Source organism: Saimiri boliviensis, chromosome 6 (assembly GCF_048565385.1).
Source record: "Saimiri boliviensis isolate mSaiBol1 chromosome 6, mSaiBol1.pri, whole genome shotgun sequence".
Lineage (NCBI taxonomy): Eukaryota > Metazoa > Chordata > Mammalia > Primates > Cebidae > Saimiri > Saimiri boliviensis.
In genome coordinates, this window is record NC_133454.1 from 71,516,698 (window position 1) to 71,536,131 (window position 19,434).

Genomic DNA, 19,434 nt, shown 5'->3' on the forward strand with positions numbered 1-19,434 from the left:
ACTCACAGTTAGTGACCCTGGATAGGAAAATAATTACATCTTGATTTTTATTAACCTCTAACTAAAATTTAACATTTCCTCTCATTATGAATATAGGCAATAGATCCTAGTAATAGTAATAGTACCTGTGATATTGTCAACAGTAATCACAGGTATTTCTGTATCAGATCATTATTGTAGATATCTTAGAATGTCACTTATAACTATGATTTCTTTGAAACTACAGTTTTGGCTTTTTGTGGGGTTTTTTTTGTGAGATTTTTGTTTTTTGTTTTTTTTTTTTGAGACGGAGTTTCGCTCTTGTTACCCAGGCTGGAGTGCAATGGCATGATCTCGGCTCACTGCAACCTCCGCCTCCTGGGTTCAGGCAATTCTCGTGCCTCAGCCTCCTGAGTAGCTGGGATTACAAGCACGCGCCACCATGCCCAGCTAATTTTTGTATTTTTAGTAGAGTCAGGGTTTCACCATGTTGACCAGGATGGTCTCGATCTCTTGACCTCGTGATCCGCCCGCCTCGGCCTCCCAAAGTGCTGGGATTACAGGCATGAGCCACTGCGCCCGGCCTGATTTTTTTTTTTTTTTAAACGAAGTCTTGCTCTGTCACCCAGGCTGGAGTGCAGTGGCATGATCTCGGCTCACTGCAACCTCCACCTCCCAGCTTCAAGCGATTCTCCTGACTCAGCCACCTGAGTAGCTGTAATTACAGGCTTGTGCCACCAGTCCCAGCTAATTTTTGTTATATTTTGTTTGTTTGTTTTGAGACGGAGTTTCGCTCTTGGTGCCCAAGCTGGAATGCAATGGCACCATCTCAGCTCACTGCCATCTCCACCCCCTGGGTTCAAGCAGTTCTCCTGGGATTACAGGCATGTGCCTGTAATTTGTAGACCTTTCAAAGGAGAAAGCACACCCAGCTAATTTTGTATTTTTAGTAGAGACAGGGTTTTTCCATGTTGGTCAGGCTGGTCTCAAACTCCCGACCTCAGGTGATCCGCCCACCTCAGCCTCCCAAAGTGCTGAAATTACAGACATAAGCCACTGTGCCAGAACTACAATAGTTAGTATCTATAATTAGACCTTGTTAATAAAGCACATGTATTACTATATTTTCAGTTTTGATAACTCTATGTAAATATAATTGGATTTCTCTGTAATCCTATGTATTTTACATTATGCATTTTAAAGAAACACTGTTAAAAAACAGAGGCCCATAGACCTTGCCAGATTGCCAGAGTCCATGGCAAAAAGAACTCCTGCCCTACCTTTATTCAGCTTTTCAGTCTCCTAAAATTTTCCCTTTGCCATCACCCTTCTCTTTTGCCTGGCTACTCCCTGCTGCTCTCTTAAGACCCAGCTCAGGCATCACCATTTCCTGGACGACTTTCCCAATATAAAGGCCCCTTCTATTTGCTCCCCTGGCACTTTTGCCCCTGTATCATAGCATATATCACACAGTCCTACAGTTGTTTCCATGGTTTTCTTCTCAATTAGATATGAGCTGTTCCAAAGTAAAGACCTGATCTCATTTGTTCACTCATCATGCATTCATTCATTTCACAACAAAACTTACTGTATTTGCTACATGCCAAGCACTGTCCTTGGTGCCACAGTTAAAACAGTAAAAAAAAGACAGACGAAAATTGTGCCCCATGGAAATTACATTCTAGTAGGAATATATTTATCCCTGTATCCCTAGCCAATAAATTGCATGTGTACATATGTGTAACTTTGAGCAAGATATTCTTTTTCTCTGTCTTGAATTTTTTATCTATAAATGGCTGTGATTAACAATATGCAGATGTGTGGTGTCTATGAGAGCCGGTCAACCATACTGTTATGAATCCAGAAAGTTTCAATGCACATGATTTAATTTGGATTTGACCTCTCTGTCTGGCTCCTGTCATCTCTGTATTGTTGTCTCTCAAACTGTGCCATGTGCCCTTACTACTTTGGAATAGAAACAAAACTCATGCTCATAGTAACTATCATTTATCTCTCATTCCTGCTTTTCCCCATTTATACTGCCAACAGACATTACTCCCATTATAAGCTTCCATAATGATCCTTGAGGTTCTCATCCATTTCAGCCATTGTGTATCAAAAACCTTGAAATATTCTATCTCGGAACAAAGCCTTCTTCAAGTGTAGTATGAATCACAAAATTGAACAATTTTTACTTTTTTTTCTTTTTTGAGTTGGAGTTTTGCTCTTGTTGCCCAGGCTGGAGTGCAGTGGTGCAATCTCAGCTCACCACAACCTCCACCTCCTGGGTTCAAGTAATTTTCTTGCCTCAACCTCCCAAGTAGCTGGGATCACAGGTGTGCGCCACCATGCCATTTTGTATTTTTAGTATTTTTGTATTTTTATTTTGTATTTTTAGTAGAGATGGGGTTTCCCCATGTTGGTCAGGCTGATCTGGAATGCCCAACCTCAGGTGATCCGTCTGCCTCAGCCTCCCAAAGTGCTGGGATTACAGGCATGAAGCACCGTGCCTGGCCAATTTTTACTTGTTTATAAAGAAAAAAAAAAAATTTTATGCCCCACCAAAGCAGCCCATTTTTGAAAAGTTTAATATATAAAAACCAAATTTTTTTAAAGACAAAAAAATCAATAGATGAATGAGTTTAAGAAAAGTATTAAAAAGCTTATTTTATTTTGGGAAGGTTTTTTTTGAGTTGCATTGAAAACAAAATTTAATATATAAAAAAATATGGTGTATGTTACATTTTAGGAGAATTATCATTGTAAAAAAAGCAAAAAATAAATTTTCAGTGAGACAGTGAATTACCTTTTTATAATATGACTTGGCAAAATTTTACAATAATTTCTTGAGCATCTGCTGTGTGCTGAGTTCTATTCTAGTTTTTACACATTAATTATGGGTTAAGTATCCCAAATTCAAAAGCACCAACATGGTGCTCAAAGGAAATGCTCATAGGAACATAATCAGGTTTCAGATTTTCAGATTTAGCATGCTGAATAAATATAATGCAGATGTTACAAAATCTGAAATGCCTCTTGCCCCAAGCATTTCAGATCATGGTTATTCAACCTGTATCCCATTTAATCCTTACGACAACTGAGGTGATAGTTTGAAGAGATTACAATACATAATCATTTCACAAATGAGGGACTGAAGTTCAAAACAGTAAAATGATCTTAAGTTACATAATTAATGCCCTCTGCAAAGCTAGAATTTGAATTCACCTGTGCCTGGATCTAAAGTCCCTGTTCTTTGCCCTGTGCCATCTTGCCTTCCCAGGACAAGATGTATCTGTGTTTGCCAGTTAGTCCTGTCTACACTCTGTTTACCAGTCAGTCAAGTTCAGAGTAGGTATGAATTGCACACCCATTCCTGTGCTGACGTTGTGGGAATGATAATTCAGTTCAGCAAATAGTAATAGTCTGTGCCAGGCCCGTGCCAGGCACAAAGAGTACACAGAAAATTACACGTAGTTTCTGTCCTTGAAGAGTTGATAGGCTGCCAGGCACAGTGGCTTATGCCTGTAATCCCAGCACCTTCAGAGGCCAACACGAGTAGATCACCTGAGGTCAGGAGTTTGAGACCAGCCTGGCCAACATGGTAAAACCCCATCTCTACTAATAATACAAAAATTAGCCTGGTGTGGTGGTGCACACCTGTAATCCCAGCTACTCGGGAGGCTAAGGCAAGAGAGTCACTTGAACTCAGGAGGCAGAAGTTGCAGTGAGCTGAGATCGTGCCATTGCACCCCACCCTGGGTAAGAACAAAACTTCATCTCCAAAAAATAAAAAAATAAAAGTGAAAAAAGGGTTAATAATCCAAGAGCTGGTAAATTAAGGAGATTAGCAGCTATACCGTCAATGATAGATAAAGCAGAATGTGCTAAGGATCAAAATATGTAGTGTTTAGAAACAGAAATCAGATGTCTAGGAAATCAGGAGAACTTTTTAGAATTGGCAAGATTTCAGAAAGGTGAGAATAAAATTCCAGGTGGATGTTCCCATTTAAGCAAAAGTATTGAAAGGGGAAAGTGTATGCCCTGGGCTTTCTTAGAGGTGGGAGTCCTAACAGCAGTTCATCCTCTTTGGCTGGAAATCATGGTCATTGCAAGGAAGTTAGAGGGGGCTCATGCAGAGATAAATAAGAAAATTGCTAGCTGGGTGTACTGGCTCATGCCTGTAACCCAGCACTTCGGGAAGCCAAGGCAGGTGGATCACTTGAGGTCAAGAGATCGAGACCAGCTTGGCTAACATGGTGAAAACCATTCTCTACTAAAAATACAAAAATTAGCCAGGTATGGTATGCCAGCTACTTGGAGGCTGAGGCAGAAGAATCACTTGAACCTAGGAGGGAGAGGTTGCAGTGAGCCGAGATCACGCCACTCGACTCCAGCCTGGGCAACAGAGCGAGACTCTTGTCTTAAAAAAAAAATTGCTGACTAACAGCAAGGGCCAGACAAACACTAACTGACATATTAGAGCAGCCTGGGACTGCACAATGGTGACTTTTCTCCTTTTCCTTCCTCCGTAACAAATGACGAGTGATTGCCTGTGCCTTTGCTCATGCACCTTTCTTAGCCTGCATTCTTTTATCCCTTCCCCAGATACCAAACTCCCCCTGTCATCCTGCTCTTCCCCTCAGACCCCCTGTTCCAGTCACACTGGCCTCTTTGTCTTCTCTGCAGTATATAGGCAGACTCCTGCCTTGGGGCCCTTGGATTTGATATTCCGTCCACCTGGAATGTTCCTCACTTCTGGCATGTCATTCTAGTCACCTTGTCTCCATGAGGCCCTTCTTGGCCATCCCATCTTAAATTTCAGCTCTCTTCAGCATATCTGTCCCTCTTTCCTACTTCAGTTTTGTCCATAGCCTGTAACAGTGTATTTTGTTTCTTTTCTGCCTTTTCTAGAAGGATGTAAGTTCTACGAGACAAGATTTTTGTTTTGTTTTCTTTTCTTTTCTTTACTGCTGAACGCTCAACACTGAGAACTACACCTGACACATAATAGTCAGGGAATATTTGTTAAATGAGGAAGTGGATAAATCTGAGGCCTAGCTCAAATGCCTTCTCCTTAGTATCTTCTCTGGCCAGGTGTCATGGCTCAAGCCTGTAATCCCAGCACTTTGGGAGGCCGTGGGTGGATCACAAGGTCAAGAGATCGAGACCATCCTGGCCAACATGATGAAACCCCATCTCTACTAAAAATACAAAAATTAGCCAGGCGTGGTGGCACGTGCCTCTGGTCCCAGCTACTCAGGAGGCTGAGGCGGAAGAATCACATGAACCTAGGAGACAGAGGTTGCAGTGAACCTAGATTGCGCCTCTGCACTCCAGCCTGGAGACAGAGCAAGACTCTGTCTCAAAAAAAAAAAAAAAAAATATATATATATATATATATATATATATATATATATATATATACTCTGGTTTCCTACTTTACTCTTCCACAAGAGGGTTGCTTTTGGAGAATTGAATAGAGGATAAATCACAGGGATTAACAGATTCATTCAGCAATTCATTACTGAGTATCCACTGGGTCCAGTACAGACTGTAGAATCAGGCTCTCCTAGACAGAAAGTTTCTGTCGCCTATTCTCCATTCTCGCTGCCACCTTGCTTATTTAGGCTTTAGAACTTGAACTAAAGTGACAGCCCTCTCAGTGATTGCTGCTTCCAGTATTTTCCAATATTTTTTTTGTTCTGCCACCAATATTTCATGTCTGGTCAATAAATATGACCTTGTCTCTCCACAGATTAAGACTTTGTTGGTTTCATCTCACCTGCAGTGTCAGTCACGTAGCACACAAAATGCTGCCCATGTAGCCTAATTCATCTTTCCAGCCTCATTTCTCACTATTTTTTATTCACATTTAATGAGCTTCTTTTAGCCAATGTCCCATATCTCTTATACTACCAAGCTTTGGACCATGCTGTTTCTTCTCATTAGAATCTCTTTTTCCTCTTTCATTCGGCAAACTTGCTCCTCCTCCTTCAAGGGTAGACTAAAGTGACACCAATACTTTGAAGGCTGCCCTGACCATCCTATTAGCAAAAAAACTCCCTTTGTGTTCTCACAGTTTTCCTATACCACCACGTCTACCTTCCCACAGCTTTCTTCTTTCTTATCGTTATTCCCCTGTACTAAAAATGTTAATATGTCTCTCCATTAGGCTGTCTGTTCCTTGGGGACAGGGATCGTGTGTTGTTTATTTGTTTATCTCAGCACTGTGATCTTCTTGATGCAGCAAAGCACACATAATGTCCTCCTGTTTTATGAATATGAGACCTAACACCTCTCACATTTCTGGCAAGAGTTACAGACCTGTAAATCACTTGTTATTTAGCCTCTGTTTAGCCAGGTCAACATCAGAGTAGACCTCTGACTTTCAAAAGTCACTGTTGTATCCTGACATCCACTCTTCAGTGATAAGCCCATGTAGTCCTTCCTCCCACAAACATTTATGCGTCAGTCAGGCACTGTGCTGAGCCCTAGGAGTATAGAGCTGCCCATCGTCTCTTTAAAATGTGCCTAACATGTGATGTTACAACAGAAAGGATTCTGGAATGGGAGTTGTAATCCCAAGACTGGGATCTTGCCCTCACTGAATCATTAATTTGCTTTGTGACTTTGAGCAAACCCATTTCCCTTATCCTCAACTCCAAAATGTGACAGACATACAAAATCATCCTTAAGATTCTTTTCAGCTTCTATCTTCTAGGAATAAGGAGCCAAGGGCAGTATATGCCACTCACTGTGAGTCAGCTATAACTGGCCACAACTTTGTGAAAATCGTATAGACGCTTCCTTAGTATCCACATTGGCTTTCTTTTTTTTTTTTTTTTTTAAATCTTTGAGCCCCTGAACACTGTTTGCAAAGGCTGCTTGTTGCCAATAGCCACTAATCCCCCACCACACACAACATACGTGAGTAGCTTTAGCATCAAACTGAGTTAGAACGTAAGAAGGACATTCCCATTTCTGTTTCTGCTCATCCTGAGAGCAACTCAGTGTTAATAAGTTTTCCAGCTCTGAGAATTATTTCAGGCAAGAAATTAACAGAATTACTTGGTTTAGAAAACAGCTAGTAGGAAATGTGCTTTTCCCAAATAAAAACTTCAGATACTTGCTAGAGACATATTGATCCACTGCTGGCAAAAGGCAGGCAGGCAGGGAAGGGTTATTCATGAGCAGTGAGTTACATGCATCCTTTACCACAAGCAAGAATGATGTTCTGGGCTGAAAGGCCACCAGTGGTCAATAATGCACCAAGGGGAGGTGTACTGTGCAGGTCTGCAGCCACTGAGCTGCTTTTTAAACCTGCATTGGAGTCACTTATGGCTGTATTACAGCTATGGTGCTGCTCCTCGTGCCAGGCTTCCTTCCATAGAAAAGGGGGAACCAGTGTTACCTGCAGACTGCTCATTCACATGTAAGTAGTGCCAGAGTAATGTTGAGATCCTGACAAATGACAGTTGCTTGGTGGCTGGTATGTGGGAAGAGGTATTGGCTCACCATTCATCTCTTGGGCAGTATTTGCAGGATCAAGGCACAGAGGGTAAAAGCTAATCAGTGAAACCACAGGGAATGAGCTTTCTCAGAGGGACCAAAAAGAACGAGAAGCCCCCATGTCAATGGTGAGCTCAATCTTGCCTGTCTCCAGAGAATTTTAGAGCTGGGCAGTGTTCAGGAACAGTTGGACAACAGTACACATTGATTCCCTTCGTCTCATCAGAAACTGGGCACTCTACAGAAACAGCATCAGCGTGGTTGACAGAACAAAGTATACACGGTATGACAGCCCTCAATTTGAATCTTAGCCTTAGCTATTAATAGCAATGTGTCCTAGGCAAAAACATCACTTAGCCTAAGTTTGATTCTTCATCTTAAATAAGGATAATACCTCACTGGATTTATGAGAATCACAGAACAAACAGAAAACGCTTAGCATATGCCTGAACTCCAGTTAAGTGCTCAAGAAATCGCTGTTGCTATTATTTGGCTACTTATATTATTTTAATTATTACCATTATTGATAGAACTAGGGAAGGAAGGTTACCTGTTGCTCCCAAATGGTAAATCTCAAAGTATGATCGCCTAAACCCTAAACTATAGATGGAAGAATTCATACCAATAAACTTTAAAAAAAAAATGCAGAAGAGTTTACACACAACTCAAATAAGCTTCTTGTCCCATTTTTAAATAAAAGTTGTCAAAGTGGGGCCTGTGAAATAATCCAAGGGTTAAACTGTACATTGGCTTTCCTCCTGTCTTAACTGCGTTCTCAGTGTCTGTCCCTTTTATGCCTTGGAAGCTCTTTCTTAAGGAAGGTACTGAGTGGTTCCCTCATGCAAAGCTTTATGCAGAGGATTCACAAACAGCCCCTAATTAGGAGCCTTGCCTTCAGCAAAGCTTAACTCTGAAGCAGCTTTGAAATGGTCTGTGGTCACCACTGTAGACCTGGTTCTGAAAGTAAAAGAACTTCTTGGATACTTTTGTTAGAAAAAGCTCTGGGGAACCTTCCGTTAAGATCAGCTTAATACTCTTAAGATTTGTACACTTCCATTAGACAACACAGGTATTTCTAGCCCTGTTTTACAAATGAGACAAATATCAACTTTCAGAGGCATTCTTTAGCCCATCCAGGCAAAGTTCAAGGCCTCACTGTGTTCCCACATGCGTTTAGCATACTCTGTCTTACTGGGTTGTAATTATCTGTGTCTGTCTCCCACAGATTAAGAATCAAATCCAACTCATCTTGTACATGTGTGACACAGAGGAGGTGTCAGCTAATGTTAGTTTAAAACAACTGCCTTTTCTGGGAGAAAAGGCAAAATTTTTATTAACATAAAAAATTGGGCATTGCTTAAGGGAAAAGTTTCCATCTATTCACTTCAGGCCAGAGGGAGAGCGCTTCCCTTAACCAGATGGAGATAATTGGAACTAATGAAAAAAAAGTAGGAGTCAGGAAACCTTCCTGGTTCTTCTAAATGCTAGTTAACCAGGTATCTGATGAGCAAGACAGTTCTCTGTTCCTTGGTTGTTTTAGATTTATAATAGGGATAGAGATGCCTATCTCATGGGATTTTTCAGAGATGTTATCAGCACAAGTTTAGTGTGTAAGAAAACAGTTTGCAAGCTGTAATGCATTATCTAAATATGAGAAGTTGTTATTTTAATCTCTCAGAAACAATTACACCTTTATTGATGCATCAGATTGTTAAGCGGCGCGTAACTGGTTCACCTCAAGTCTTAGCTCTCAGAATGTGTCCCAACACTGTGGGGGTATAGCAGCCTTCTTCTGGGCTGCTTCCAAAAGTATTTCAGAACTTGACCTTTTTCAGAATGTAAACAGGCCCAGATGAATTTCCACCTACAAGAAGAGAGCCAGAGAAACCTGATAGACCTGCTCTCCCAAGCTGATTTCTTTCTCACCCACCTGTTTGGCTAAAAGGAATGTGTCTGTTCAAGACTAAATAAGGAACTAGCTTCTTCCAAAGTCAAAATAGTTTTGTTTCAAGGTCTTTAGCAAATAGTAGCTTTAAAAATAAACTGGAGGATAGCCCGGTGCAGTGGCTCATGCCTGTAATCCCAGCATTTTAGAAGGCTGAGGCAGGCAGATCACTTGAAGTCAGGAGTTTGAGAACAGCCTGACCAATATGGTGAAACCCCGTCTCTACTAAAAAATACAAAAATTAGCTAGGCAGGGTTGTGCAAACCTGTAATCTACTCAGGAGGCTGAGGCAGGAGAATCACTTGAACCCAGGAGATGGAGGTTGCAGTGAGCCAAGATTGTGCCACTGTACTCCAGCCTGGGCAACAGAGTGACTAAGACTCTGTCTCAGTAAATAAATAAACCAAAGGAACAGGTGGTAGTGCCATGAGAGAGAGAGAGATGTGAACAAGATTTACATGTATCTGGAATTAGAATTTTACTGTGGAAAATGGTTTGAGAGCACTTATTTCTGATGAGAAAACTGAGGCCCAGGGAGCCAGAATGAAGTGGTGTATCCAATATGTCACATTAGAGCAGTGGTAGACTACATTGGAACCTAGGTGTCCTGCCTCTAAGAACAGTGATTGGTCCTCTCTGCTGATCTTTCTCAGAGCTTTCTTGAGAAGCTGTTGCTGTCTTCTGTGGGTATGTACAGCAAACACACAAGGCAACTTCTCTCTCTAACCCTGGGCAACTATCTGGACAAAGGGCAGTGGGGAGTCAGCAAATCTTTAATATGGGCCTTGGGGTTACTCTGTGCATTCAAAGAGCTCTCAGCCTGGTGAGGGAAACACAGATTGTTATAGAATATAGGAGAACTGCTGTGGTAGAGGCAGGTTATCGCTTCCTATTTGTGAGGATTTGTGACATTTTATTGGAAGAAATCAGTTGAAGCTTAAGACCAAAAAAGGAAAATGGGAGAAAGAATGAAAGATGAAAGCTGTATCAGGCAGAGAAAACAGAATCCACTCTAGCCATTTTAAACAGAAAGGAGTTTAATATAGAATATTAAGGTACTTTAAGTTGTTGGAAGGGTTAGAGGGTGGGATCTAGGTTAAACTTTCAGGAGGGAACCACTAAATCTTTTAAGTTCAGAATGCAGTGCCCAAACTGAAATCTAAGACTCAGAAGCTCTCATCATCACCATTGCCTCTGCCACAGGACCTCTCTGCACGCAGGGACCAAATGCTAGATCAAAAAACACAATGTTTCTACAATATCATCTTTGTTATTAGCAAAAGCAGAAGGAAAAGGAAGAGTGAATCTCAGTCACTCTGCCTCTCGCCTACCTTCCAGATCTTTTGTGAAGGCATCTGATTGGTAGAAGCTGATTGGTATCCATACCCTAGCTACAAAGTAGTCTGAGAAATGTAGCTTTTAACCCTTCCAATCAGTATAATAAAGGAATACAATGCAATAAAAGTAGGTGGAGGTGGATGCTTAGCAAGTCAATCCGCTTAAATAGTGTTAATTTCACTAAAATAAAACTTTTAAGAAGATAGCTCACTAGGTACTACTGATATTTTATACATTTACATTAGTAATATGAATACTATTTTATTGATTTCCATTAACTGATTTTTTGCCTACTACCATGAAATTAGAATTATCTTTCCCTACTGTTTCAAAATATGCTTGTAACGCCTACTGTTTCACTTGACTAGCCTTAAAATATACATATATATATATATATATTTTTTTTTAGTATGCTTGGAAACTGGTTTGGCCGTGTTGTAGCCAGTGGTGGTTTGTTTTGTTTTGTTTTGTTTTGTTTTGTTTTGTTCCTCATATAGTTCTTCTCTGTATCTTTAATGCTTTCCTGGTTCTAAGGCTCCTCTGCCTCTTGGTTCAGCTTTTTCCAGGCCCTGGTTGGCAACTTGCACATGCCTCAGCTCTCTCCTCCTTTGTGGACACCACTAGAGCTTACTTCCAAGGCTAGCATTTCTCTTCAATTCTCCTTCCCAAGCCTCCTCACAAAAATCTCCATTCTCTTTTCTCTTCCCATCACCCAGTTCTTCATTAATTATCCCCAGTAAAAATGACTAAAAAGGTAATGTCATCTGGTCTGGTTTTGGGCCCTGGGTGCTAGAAGTGACAAGATTAAATAAGAGCATGTCAATTTTTTAACCAAGATTTGGGAACAGAAATGCTGTTTTTCATTAATACATTTCATGTCTAAATATGGCTGTATTAATGGTATATAATCTAAAACCTTCCTAAAATGAAAGGCCTGCTAGTAGATATTATGCTTATTGTAATTGTTTCAAGGCAACAGGGACTCCTACACTGCAGAGTTTAAGCTGTAGCTACTTTTCTTTCCCTAGAAGAAATTTTAAGTTGGAAGCTCTAACTGGGGGTATAAAGTTCAATGATTCTATCTAGAGATGCTTCTCAGAGTAGATGGTGCTAGAAGCTACCTTTTGTGGATTTTTGTTTGTTTTTTGTTTTTTTGAGACAGAGTCTCACTTTGTTGCCCAGGCTGAAGTGCAGTGGTGTGATATCGGCTTACTGCAATCTCCACCTCTCAGGTTTAAGCCATTCCCTGCCTCACCCTCCCTAGTAGCTAGGATTGCATGTGCCCACCACCACGCCCAGCTAATTTTTGTATTTTTAGTAGAGATGGAGTTTCAGCATCTTGGTCAGGCTGGTCTTTACTCCTGACCTTAGGATCTACCCGCCTTGGCCTCCCAAAGTGCTGGGATTATAGGTGTAAGCCACTGTGCCCAGTCTAGAACCTATCTTTTTTTTTTTTTTTGAGACAGAGTCTCACATTGTCACCCAGGCTATAGTGCAGTGGTTCAAGCTCAAGTCACTGCAATCTCCGCCTCCTGCTAGAATCCACCTTTTAAAGACTACTCGTTAAATGTTAAACTGCTTGTGGAGAGGAATAAAATCAGCAGTTCTTGAGTGCGAATTTGTTCATCAGAATGCTTTCTGTCCAGAGGGACAGACTGAGGCCCCTGGAGGAGTACTCACTGAAAGGAACAGTGAGATAGAGAAAAGAGTGGAGCCTCAAAGATGAACTTCACCTGCAAGGAGAAGTGGGCGTATGGATTTGGAGAATTCTTGAACTAGACAGAAAGAAGACAAACCAGTTCAAATACACATTCAGAATATGTTCCCTGGGGCATGTCAATTATGTTTAGGACATATTTCTATTCTCTTCTGTTCTGCTCTGCTCATCTCTTTTCCTTCATCTGTAATCTGGACATTCATAGCATTTTAGAGCTCAAAGTGATCTCAGGAAATATATAGTCTGTATTTTGTAAAGTCTCTATTATTCAGTACTATCCAAAAGAACTTTCTACTATGATGGAAATGTTCTATGAGTTCAATGTTCCGTATGGTAGCCACTAGCCCCATGTGGCTATAGAACACTTGAAAAATGGCGAGTGCAACAAAGGAAGTAAAATTTTTATCTTTAGTTTTAATTAATTTAAAGCTGAATAGCCACATACGCCTAGTGGGTTATTTTCTTGGACAGCTCAGTTAGACTAGTACAGGCATCCCCAAACTACGGCCCGCGGGCCGCATGCGGCCCCCTGAGGCCATTTGTCTGGCCCCCCGCCACACTTCAGGAAGGGGCACCTCTTTCATTGGTGGTCAGTGAGAGGAGCACAGTATGTGGCGGCCCTCCAACAGTCTGAGGGACAGTGAACTGGCCCCCTGTGTAAAAAGTTTGGGGACTCCTGATCTAGTATCATCAGCCATCTTCATTTTACACTATCTTAAGACAGAATAACTTGACCGAGCCTCCCACATTGGAAACCTGATCTTGTAAAAATTAAAATTAGGTATTCTCACCAGCACCCAGTATTTTACATTTGTTAACTCCATAGTAGAGGCAATATAGGAGACAGTTTAGAGCATGGACTCTGAAGCCAGAATGCTTGAACTGGACTCTCAGTTCTACTATTTAATAAATATATGACCAACTTATTTAATTTCTCAGTACCCTAATTTTTAGAAATCTATATCATAGAAATAATAATGATAGAAATGATAGGATAGAAATAATGAAAAATAATAATGATAGAAATCTATGTGATAGAAATAATCTATATGACAGAAACAGCTATCTTACAGGGTTGTAGGATTGTAAGGATTAAATGAGTTAATATATATAAAGTACATAGAACAGTGCCTGGCACACAGTAAGTGATATGTAAGTGTTACTTACTCTTAGTATTTATCTTATTCCTTACGACGTCTTCGCAAGTATAAGTATAATATGCCCCACTTAACAGTTGAAGAAGCTGTGCTCTAGATACTCCTTGCCCAAAGTCACATAGCGTCTATATGGCAGAGCTGATGTTTGGTCCTCTGACTCTTAGGCTCAGGACTCTTTGTAGTTCTATCCTATCTTTTGCCTCTCAACACAGTGTTTTCCATTATCCCACAAAGTATAGGACATGAGAGAAGTCACTTCTTGTTGAGCAATATTTATGAACTGAGTCTTAAAAAGACAGGGTAGTAGCAGAAAGGTCACTGAAAACATTTCATCGATTGATAGATTGATTGATTGACATGGTCTCACTCCATCGCTCAGGCTAGAGTGCAGTGGTGCAATCTCAGCTTACTGTAGCCTCTGCCTGCCAGACTCAAGAGATCCTCCCAGCTCCTGAGTAGCTGGGACTACAGGCATGTGCCACCATGCATGGCTAATTTTTTATTTTTTTAGACATGGGATCTCACTATATTGCCCAGGCTGGTCTTGAATTCCTGTGCCCAAGCTGTCCTCCTACCTTGGCCTCCCAACATGCTGGGATTACAGGCTTGAGCCACCACACTTAGCCTGAAAACGTTTCAGAGACACAGGGGATAGCTTGAGCAAAGACCCCATAGAAGGTAGAAGAGGGCCAGGAATAGTCGTGCTTGCACCTGAATAATCTGAGGCTTCTCTGGTACCCTAAAGTACAGTCATTCCACTATATTCTATTTCAGGGAGCCCCTTGACAGAGCGGAAAGTATCGATACCCAGTTGTTGCGTATCCTTTGCAGTAGCCAATGAGTCATCTCCTGTATACACCCAAGTGATTGAAAACACAGATTCCCCCATCTGGAACTTTCAACAGCAGTCAAGGTTTGTATTATCTGTTGTTCGTCAACCTTCCAGAATCTGTTTTTTGTTCGAAGACACAAAGTCAGAGCAAGGAATATAACCAACACAATTTTTGAGCTGACCTGGAAAATGCTTTTCTTATCCAAGCAATTATTTAATCATAGTGTTTATGAATTCACAGCAAGCAGTGGTTTAAAGGTTTTGTTTTAGCGTTTTTAACACTTCTCAGCATGCTCAAAAATTATTCGGTGAGAGGACCTCTCTGTTTTAGGCACTTGGAATTAAAGATGATTCAGATACTCCATGCAATTGAAGAGTTCATGGTCTTAACCTAGGAAAGTATATCAATAACAAATTACCACCAGGCTAGGGGTGCTGAAACATGCCTGTAATCCCAGCTACTGGGGGAGGGACGGGGTGGCGTTGTGCATTGTGGAGCTGAGGTGGAAGGATCACTTGAGCTCCTCCCACCTTAGCAGGAGCCCAGGAGTTCAAGACCAGTCTGGGCAATATAGCAAGACCCTGTCTCAAAAATTACAATAAAGAGGAATAAGAAGGGGGTGCTGGTAAAGCTCAGGAAAAAAGATTATTTAGGCCAAACTAGAAGTCCAGGAAAGGCTTCATAAATAAGACACCTCAGCTAAATATTGAAGAATGTATATAAGTTATCCAGGTGAATAAGGGGGCCAAGAATTAAACTTTATCAGTTTATTATGTGATTGATTGACTGACATTAAACTTACAAAGTTTAATTCTTGGCACCTACACTAGCCATACCCATGGTGTCTGGTCTTCTGTTTTCTCACAGTGTTTGTGTACTTGAGTCTCGGCAGTTGGTCACATGTTCAGCGTTTTGTAATTTGAGAGGCTGGCCTGAGTTAGGAGCTAGAACTGCAGTGAAAACTCAGTACTATGTATGGTGACTTACTGGAAATTATAGAAATTCTGGCCATAGTGGCCAGAGTACTTTATATAAAATACCAAATTGTCCCCAAAGGCAGGAAAACAGAGGACTGAGCTTCTAAGTGGAGGTGATGTGTTCATTCACACCTAAAAACCTAATGTAATTACAAAACTTCATGAATTTGATGAAGGGCCATTAGCAATCTCCTGATTTCATCTCTTCACTTTACAGTTGAGGAGACTGTGGCCCAGGGAGGTTACATAGTCTGTTGGTAACAGAGGCAGGATTGGAAGGAAAATGAATAATGGCACTGTTTATAATTCCTTTGCCACAAAATTGTTTCCTTTGATCTTCACAGCAACTTGCAGGTAGATGGTATTATCCCATTTAACAGGTGAGAGAATCAGGCCTGGAAAAAGCTAAGTGCGTGGCCAGAGTCACTCAAGTGATAATAGTAGAGCTAAAATTCAAAGGTGAGTCTTTTGACTCCTAGCTGGAATTAGAATCTCTGACCAATATTTGTTTCACTTTAGCACCATGCCCCTCATTGGTCTTGAAGTAGGCTCTCTTCACTTCCCAAGTGGTGTTGGGGAGTCACTTGATTTTCCCTGGATCTCCATCTTGCTTACCTCGAGCACTGGCACCTGGTTTGGAACTTTCCAAAGCTTTGTCATTTAAAACTGTAATTTATATCATATATAAATGTATTGGAGGTGCTCAGTGGATTCTACTTCAGCTTCTTTATCTGGTATGAAACTTAGGCATTTTCTTATTTTGTTGCCTTGCCTCTGCATGGTGTAGCATTGAAGTCAGGCAAGCCAGGGTTCAAATCCCAGCCCTACTGCTTCCTGACCTCAAGCAAACCATTTTACCTGAGCCCAACCTTATCTGTTGAGAAATGCTGAGTGTATGATAGAATATATTGTTTACTAAGAAGAACGATGGCAAGGAAAACCTGGCTGCCCCCACCCCTCAGTGGAAAACTATTTGGGGCATTCTAAAGTAGCAAAACAGTATATGTATATCATACACCAGTTAAAACAATTCTTTAAGCACGGGTATGTGACCCTGCCCCCGTGGCTTCCTCGTGGAGAATACTTTCTGGTTTGTCCTTGATCAGTGGTAAGCAGGCACACGCTGCCTACCTAGTTTATCTTGGTTCTATGAGAAAACAGAACACCTGTTTGTTAATAATTATCACCTGTTCAGAGAGAGTACGTGGGTCAGCGTCTGCTCAAGGCCCTCAGCCCAGAATGCTGTCAGCCCTCTGAGGCTCTCAGCTCGGAAGGCCGTTGGCCCCTGGATAGTCCCACTTTGCTGTTCTATCTGGGGGTCTGCTTCTTAATGCGTTCTGTGCCACCTGGGTTGGAGTTTCTACAGCCGAACTGGTCTTGGTACTTATCATCTGTAAAATAAGGATAATAATGTCCATGTTATAGGCTTTTGTGCAGATTAAATGTATATGAAACACTTGGTACCATGCCTTGCCCAAGGTAGGCACTCAGTAAATGTTCTTTTTCTCCTCCTCTTGCCTTCTCACCATTCTCTCATTCTAAGGCATAAGAAGAATCCTTACCCAAGAGTTTCCAATAAAACTCTTAAATGCATGTTGAGGAACTTCTTTTCCATACTTCCTCCTCTGTCTTAGGGAAACTTTGGGAGTGATGGGGAGGAAACATTGTATCAGCGGAGCCTATTTTCAAGTCTTGGCAAGTTAACCTCTCTGAGCTTCTGTATCCTCATTTTAACTGTGAAGATAAAAATATATCCTAGAAGATAGTTAAGAACATGAAATCGTGTTGGGAAAGTGCTTTGCAAATTACAAGATATTCTCCAAACCTGCAGTTCCTGTACACTTTGTTTATGGTGGTTGTGTTTTTCTTAATAGGCTATCAAAAGAGCTGCTTCTGGACCCACAACAAACCCTGGTCTTCAAAGTTTGGCATAAAGGAGGTATGAACTCTGTTAACAAGAATATCTGCTTCCTTGTTTAAAAAAAAAAAAAAGCTCATATGCTGTTGACAATTTACCAATACTTTTTTTTTAACCAAGTGAAGTATTCCTGATGGTGCTGGGAGTGCAGATATGTGGTAGAGGGTAATCCCACAGAAGGTCACATTATTCTGTTTAAAAAAAAAAATTTTGGCCGGGTACAGTGGCTCACGCCTGTAATCCCAACACTTTGTGAGGCCGAGGCGGGTGGATCACGAGGTCAAGAGATTGAGACCATCCTGGTCAACATGGTGAAACCCCGTCTCTACTAAAAATACAAAAATCAGCTGGGCATGGTGGCACATGCCTGTAATCCCAGCTACTCAGGAGGCTGAGGCAGGAGAATTGCCTGAACCCAGGAGGCAGAGGTTGCGGTGAGCCGAGATCGCGCCATTGCACTCCAGCCTGGGTAACAAGAGCGAAACTCCATCTCAAAAAAAAAAAAAAAAAAAAAAAAAAATTTTTTTTTAAATAGTCTCTCTGTCACCTAGGCTGGAGTGCAGTGGCATGATCACCTCAGCCTCCTGAGTAGCAGGGACCACAAGCATGCACCACCATGCCTAGCTAATTATTTTATTTTGTACAGACAAGGTCTCACTATGTTGCCAGGCTGATCTCTAACTCCTGGGCTCAAGCCATCTTCCAGCCTTGGTCTTCCAAAGGGTTGAGACTACAGGCATGAGCCACCACACCTGGGCTATTCTCTGCAGAATTCAAGTACTTAAAAATTATTTAATTTTGTTTGACTACCTGCTTAGTGCAGAAATCCAAGTACATTTGAGTCTTTCCAGTTGTATCTGCCAACCATCGTAATGTACAGCCTGCCACAGACAAGTGGTTTCTCCCCACTTTTGTATGATGCTGTTAAGCCTTCTGTTGACTCTGACTTATTAACCAAGACCCTTGCATTTTCAGGTAGTACACAAGACAAGAGTCCAACCACATAATTTTTGTTATTTTAAGATCCTTTCCAAGAGGGATGTGCTGATATTGTGGTCTTTGAACCCAGTTTTATTAAGAGGCATAACACAGCAACATTAAGAGCCTTGACTCTGAAGCCAGATTCTCTGAAGTCAAATGCGAATTCTGCCCCTTACTGTAGCAATGTGACACTGGGTAAATGACTTGACTTCTCTGTGCCTATTTCCGTATCTGTAAAATTGAGGATAATAATAGGACCTACTTCATGGGGTTTTTACAGAATTAAGTAAGGGCCTGACACTTAGTACTAGTACCGTATCAGTTTTCATCATTTTTATTAGTGAGCAGTAATATGCTAATAACTTTACATACATCTCTAATCCTTGATGGTAAAAATAGTTTAATTTTATAGCTGTAAAAGCTGAAGCCCGGGGAAGTTAGTGGCTTGACTAAGGTCATATAGCTATGAATTGGTGGAGCCAGTATTTGAACCCAGTTCTTACTGGTTGTACAGCCTTCACTGTTTGTACTTCACCATACTTGTAAGATTGGAAAACTTGGAAAATTGAGGTGGTAGGGGTGTCTAACCATCTCCCAGCTTAGAAAATTTTATCTCACTAGATATCTCCTCTAAATCTAGCTCCTTTAAGATTCCAGCTAGGCCCTGATTTCCAAATCTTCATTAGTTTTGAGTCACCTACACAGCCTACAGAGTCAGTTTTTTGTTTGCCAGTGGTGACTGTTAGAGCTAACCTCAAACCCTAATAAAGTCCTGAGAGAAATCAGAATATAAAGGGAATTAATTGACCTTTCTCTCCGCCAGTGCTCCTGTTGGTGCGTGCTGCTGTGAATCCCTTGTTTTGATGATCAGTTCTGTGTTGCTGCTTTGGATTCACTTAGTTCCTCCAAGTGCAGCAAGAGCTTATCATAACTCCCTTTTTTCTGAATCAACACAAGGAATTCCTGCTGTATTTAGCTGGGCTCCACACTCCTTTCTAGGCTTTTTCTCTCTTCTCTGTAAAGTTGGTACACTGATTCTCAAACAGCACTTACTAAAGTAAGTTCACAATTCAGCACTTA

The 19,434-nt window shown here is 41.2% G+C and overlaps 1 protein-coding gene across 8 annotated transcripts in view; it reads left to right on the forward strand.

Moving 5' to 3' along the window:
• C2CD3 (C2 domain containing 3 centriole elongation regulator) overlaps positions 1–19,434 on the forward strand; it is a 161,352-nt gene that overhangs the window by 101,738 nt on the left and 40,180 nt on the right. For all 8 annotated transcript variants that reach the window (XM_039471508.2, XM_074400942.1, XM_074400940.1 and 5 more), the window contains 2 exons: positions 14,420–14,558; positions 17,330–17,394. In XM_039471508.2, coding sequence (XP_039327442.1) covers positions 14,420–14,558; positions 17,330–17,394 — 204 coding nt within the window. The remainder of the gene's footprint in view (positions 1–14,419; positions 14,559–17,329; positions 17,395–19,434) is intronic.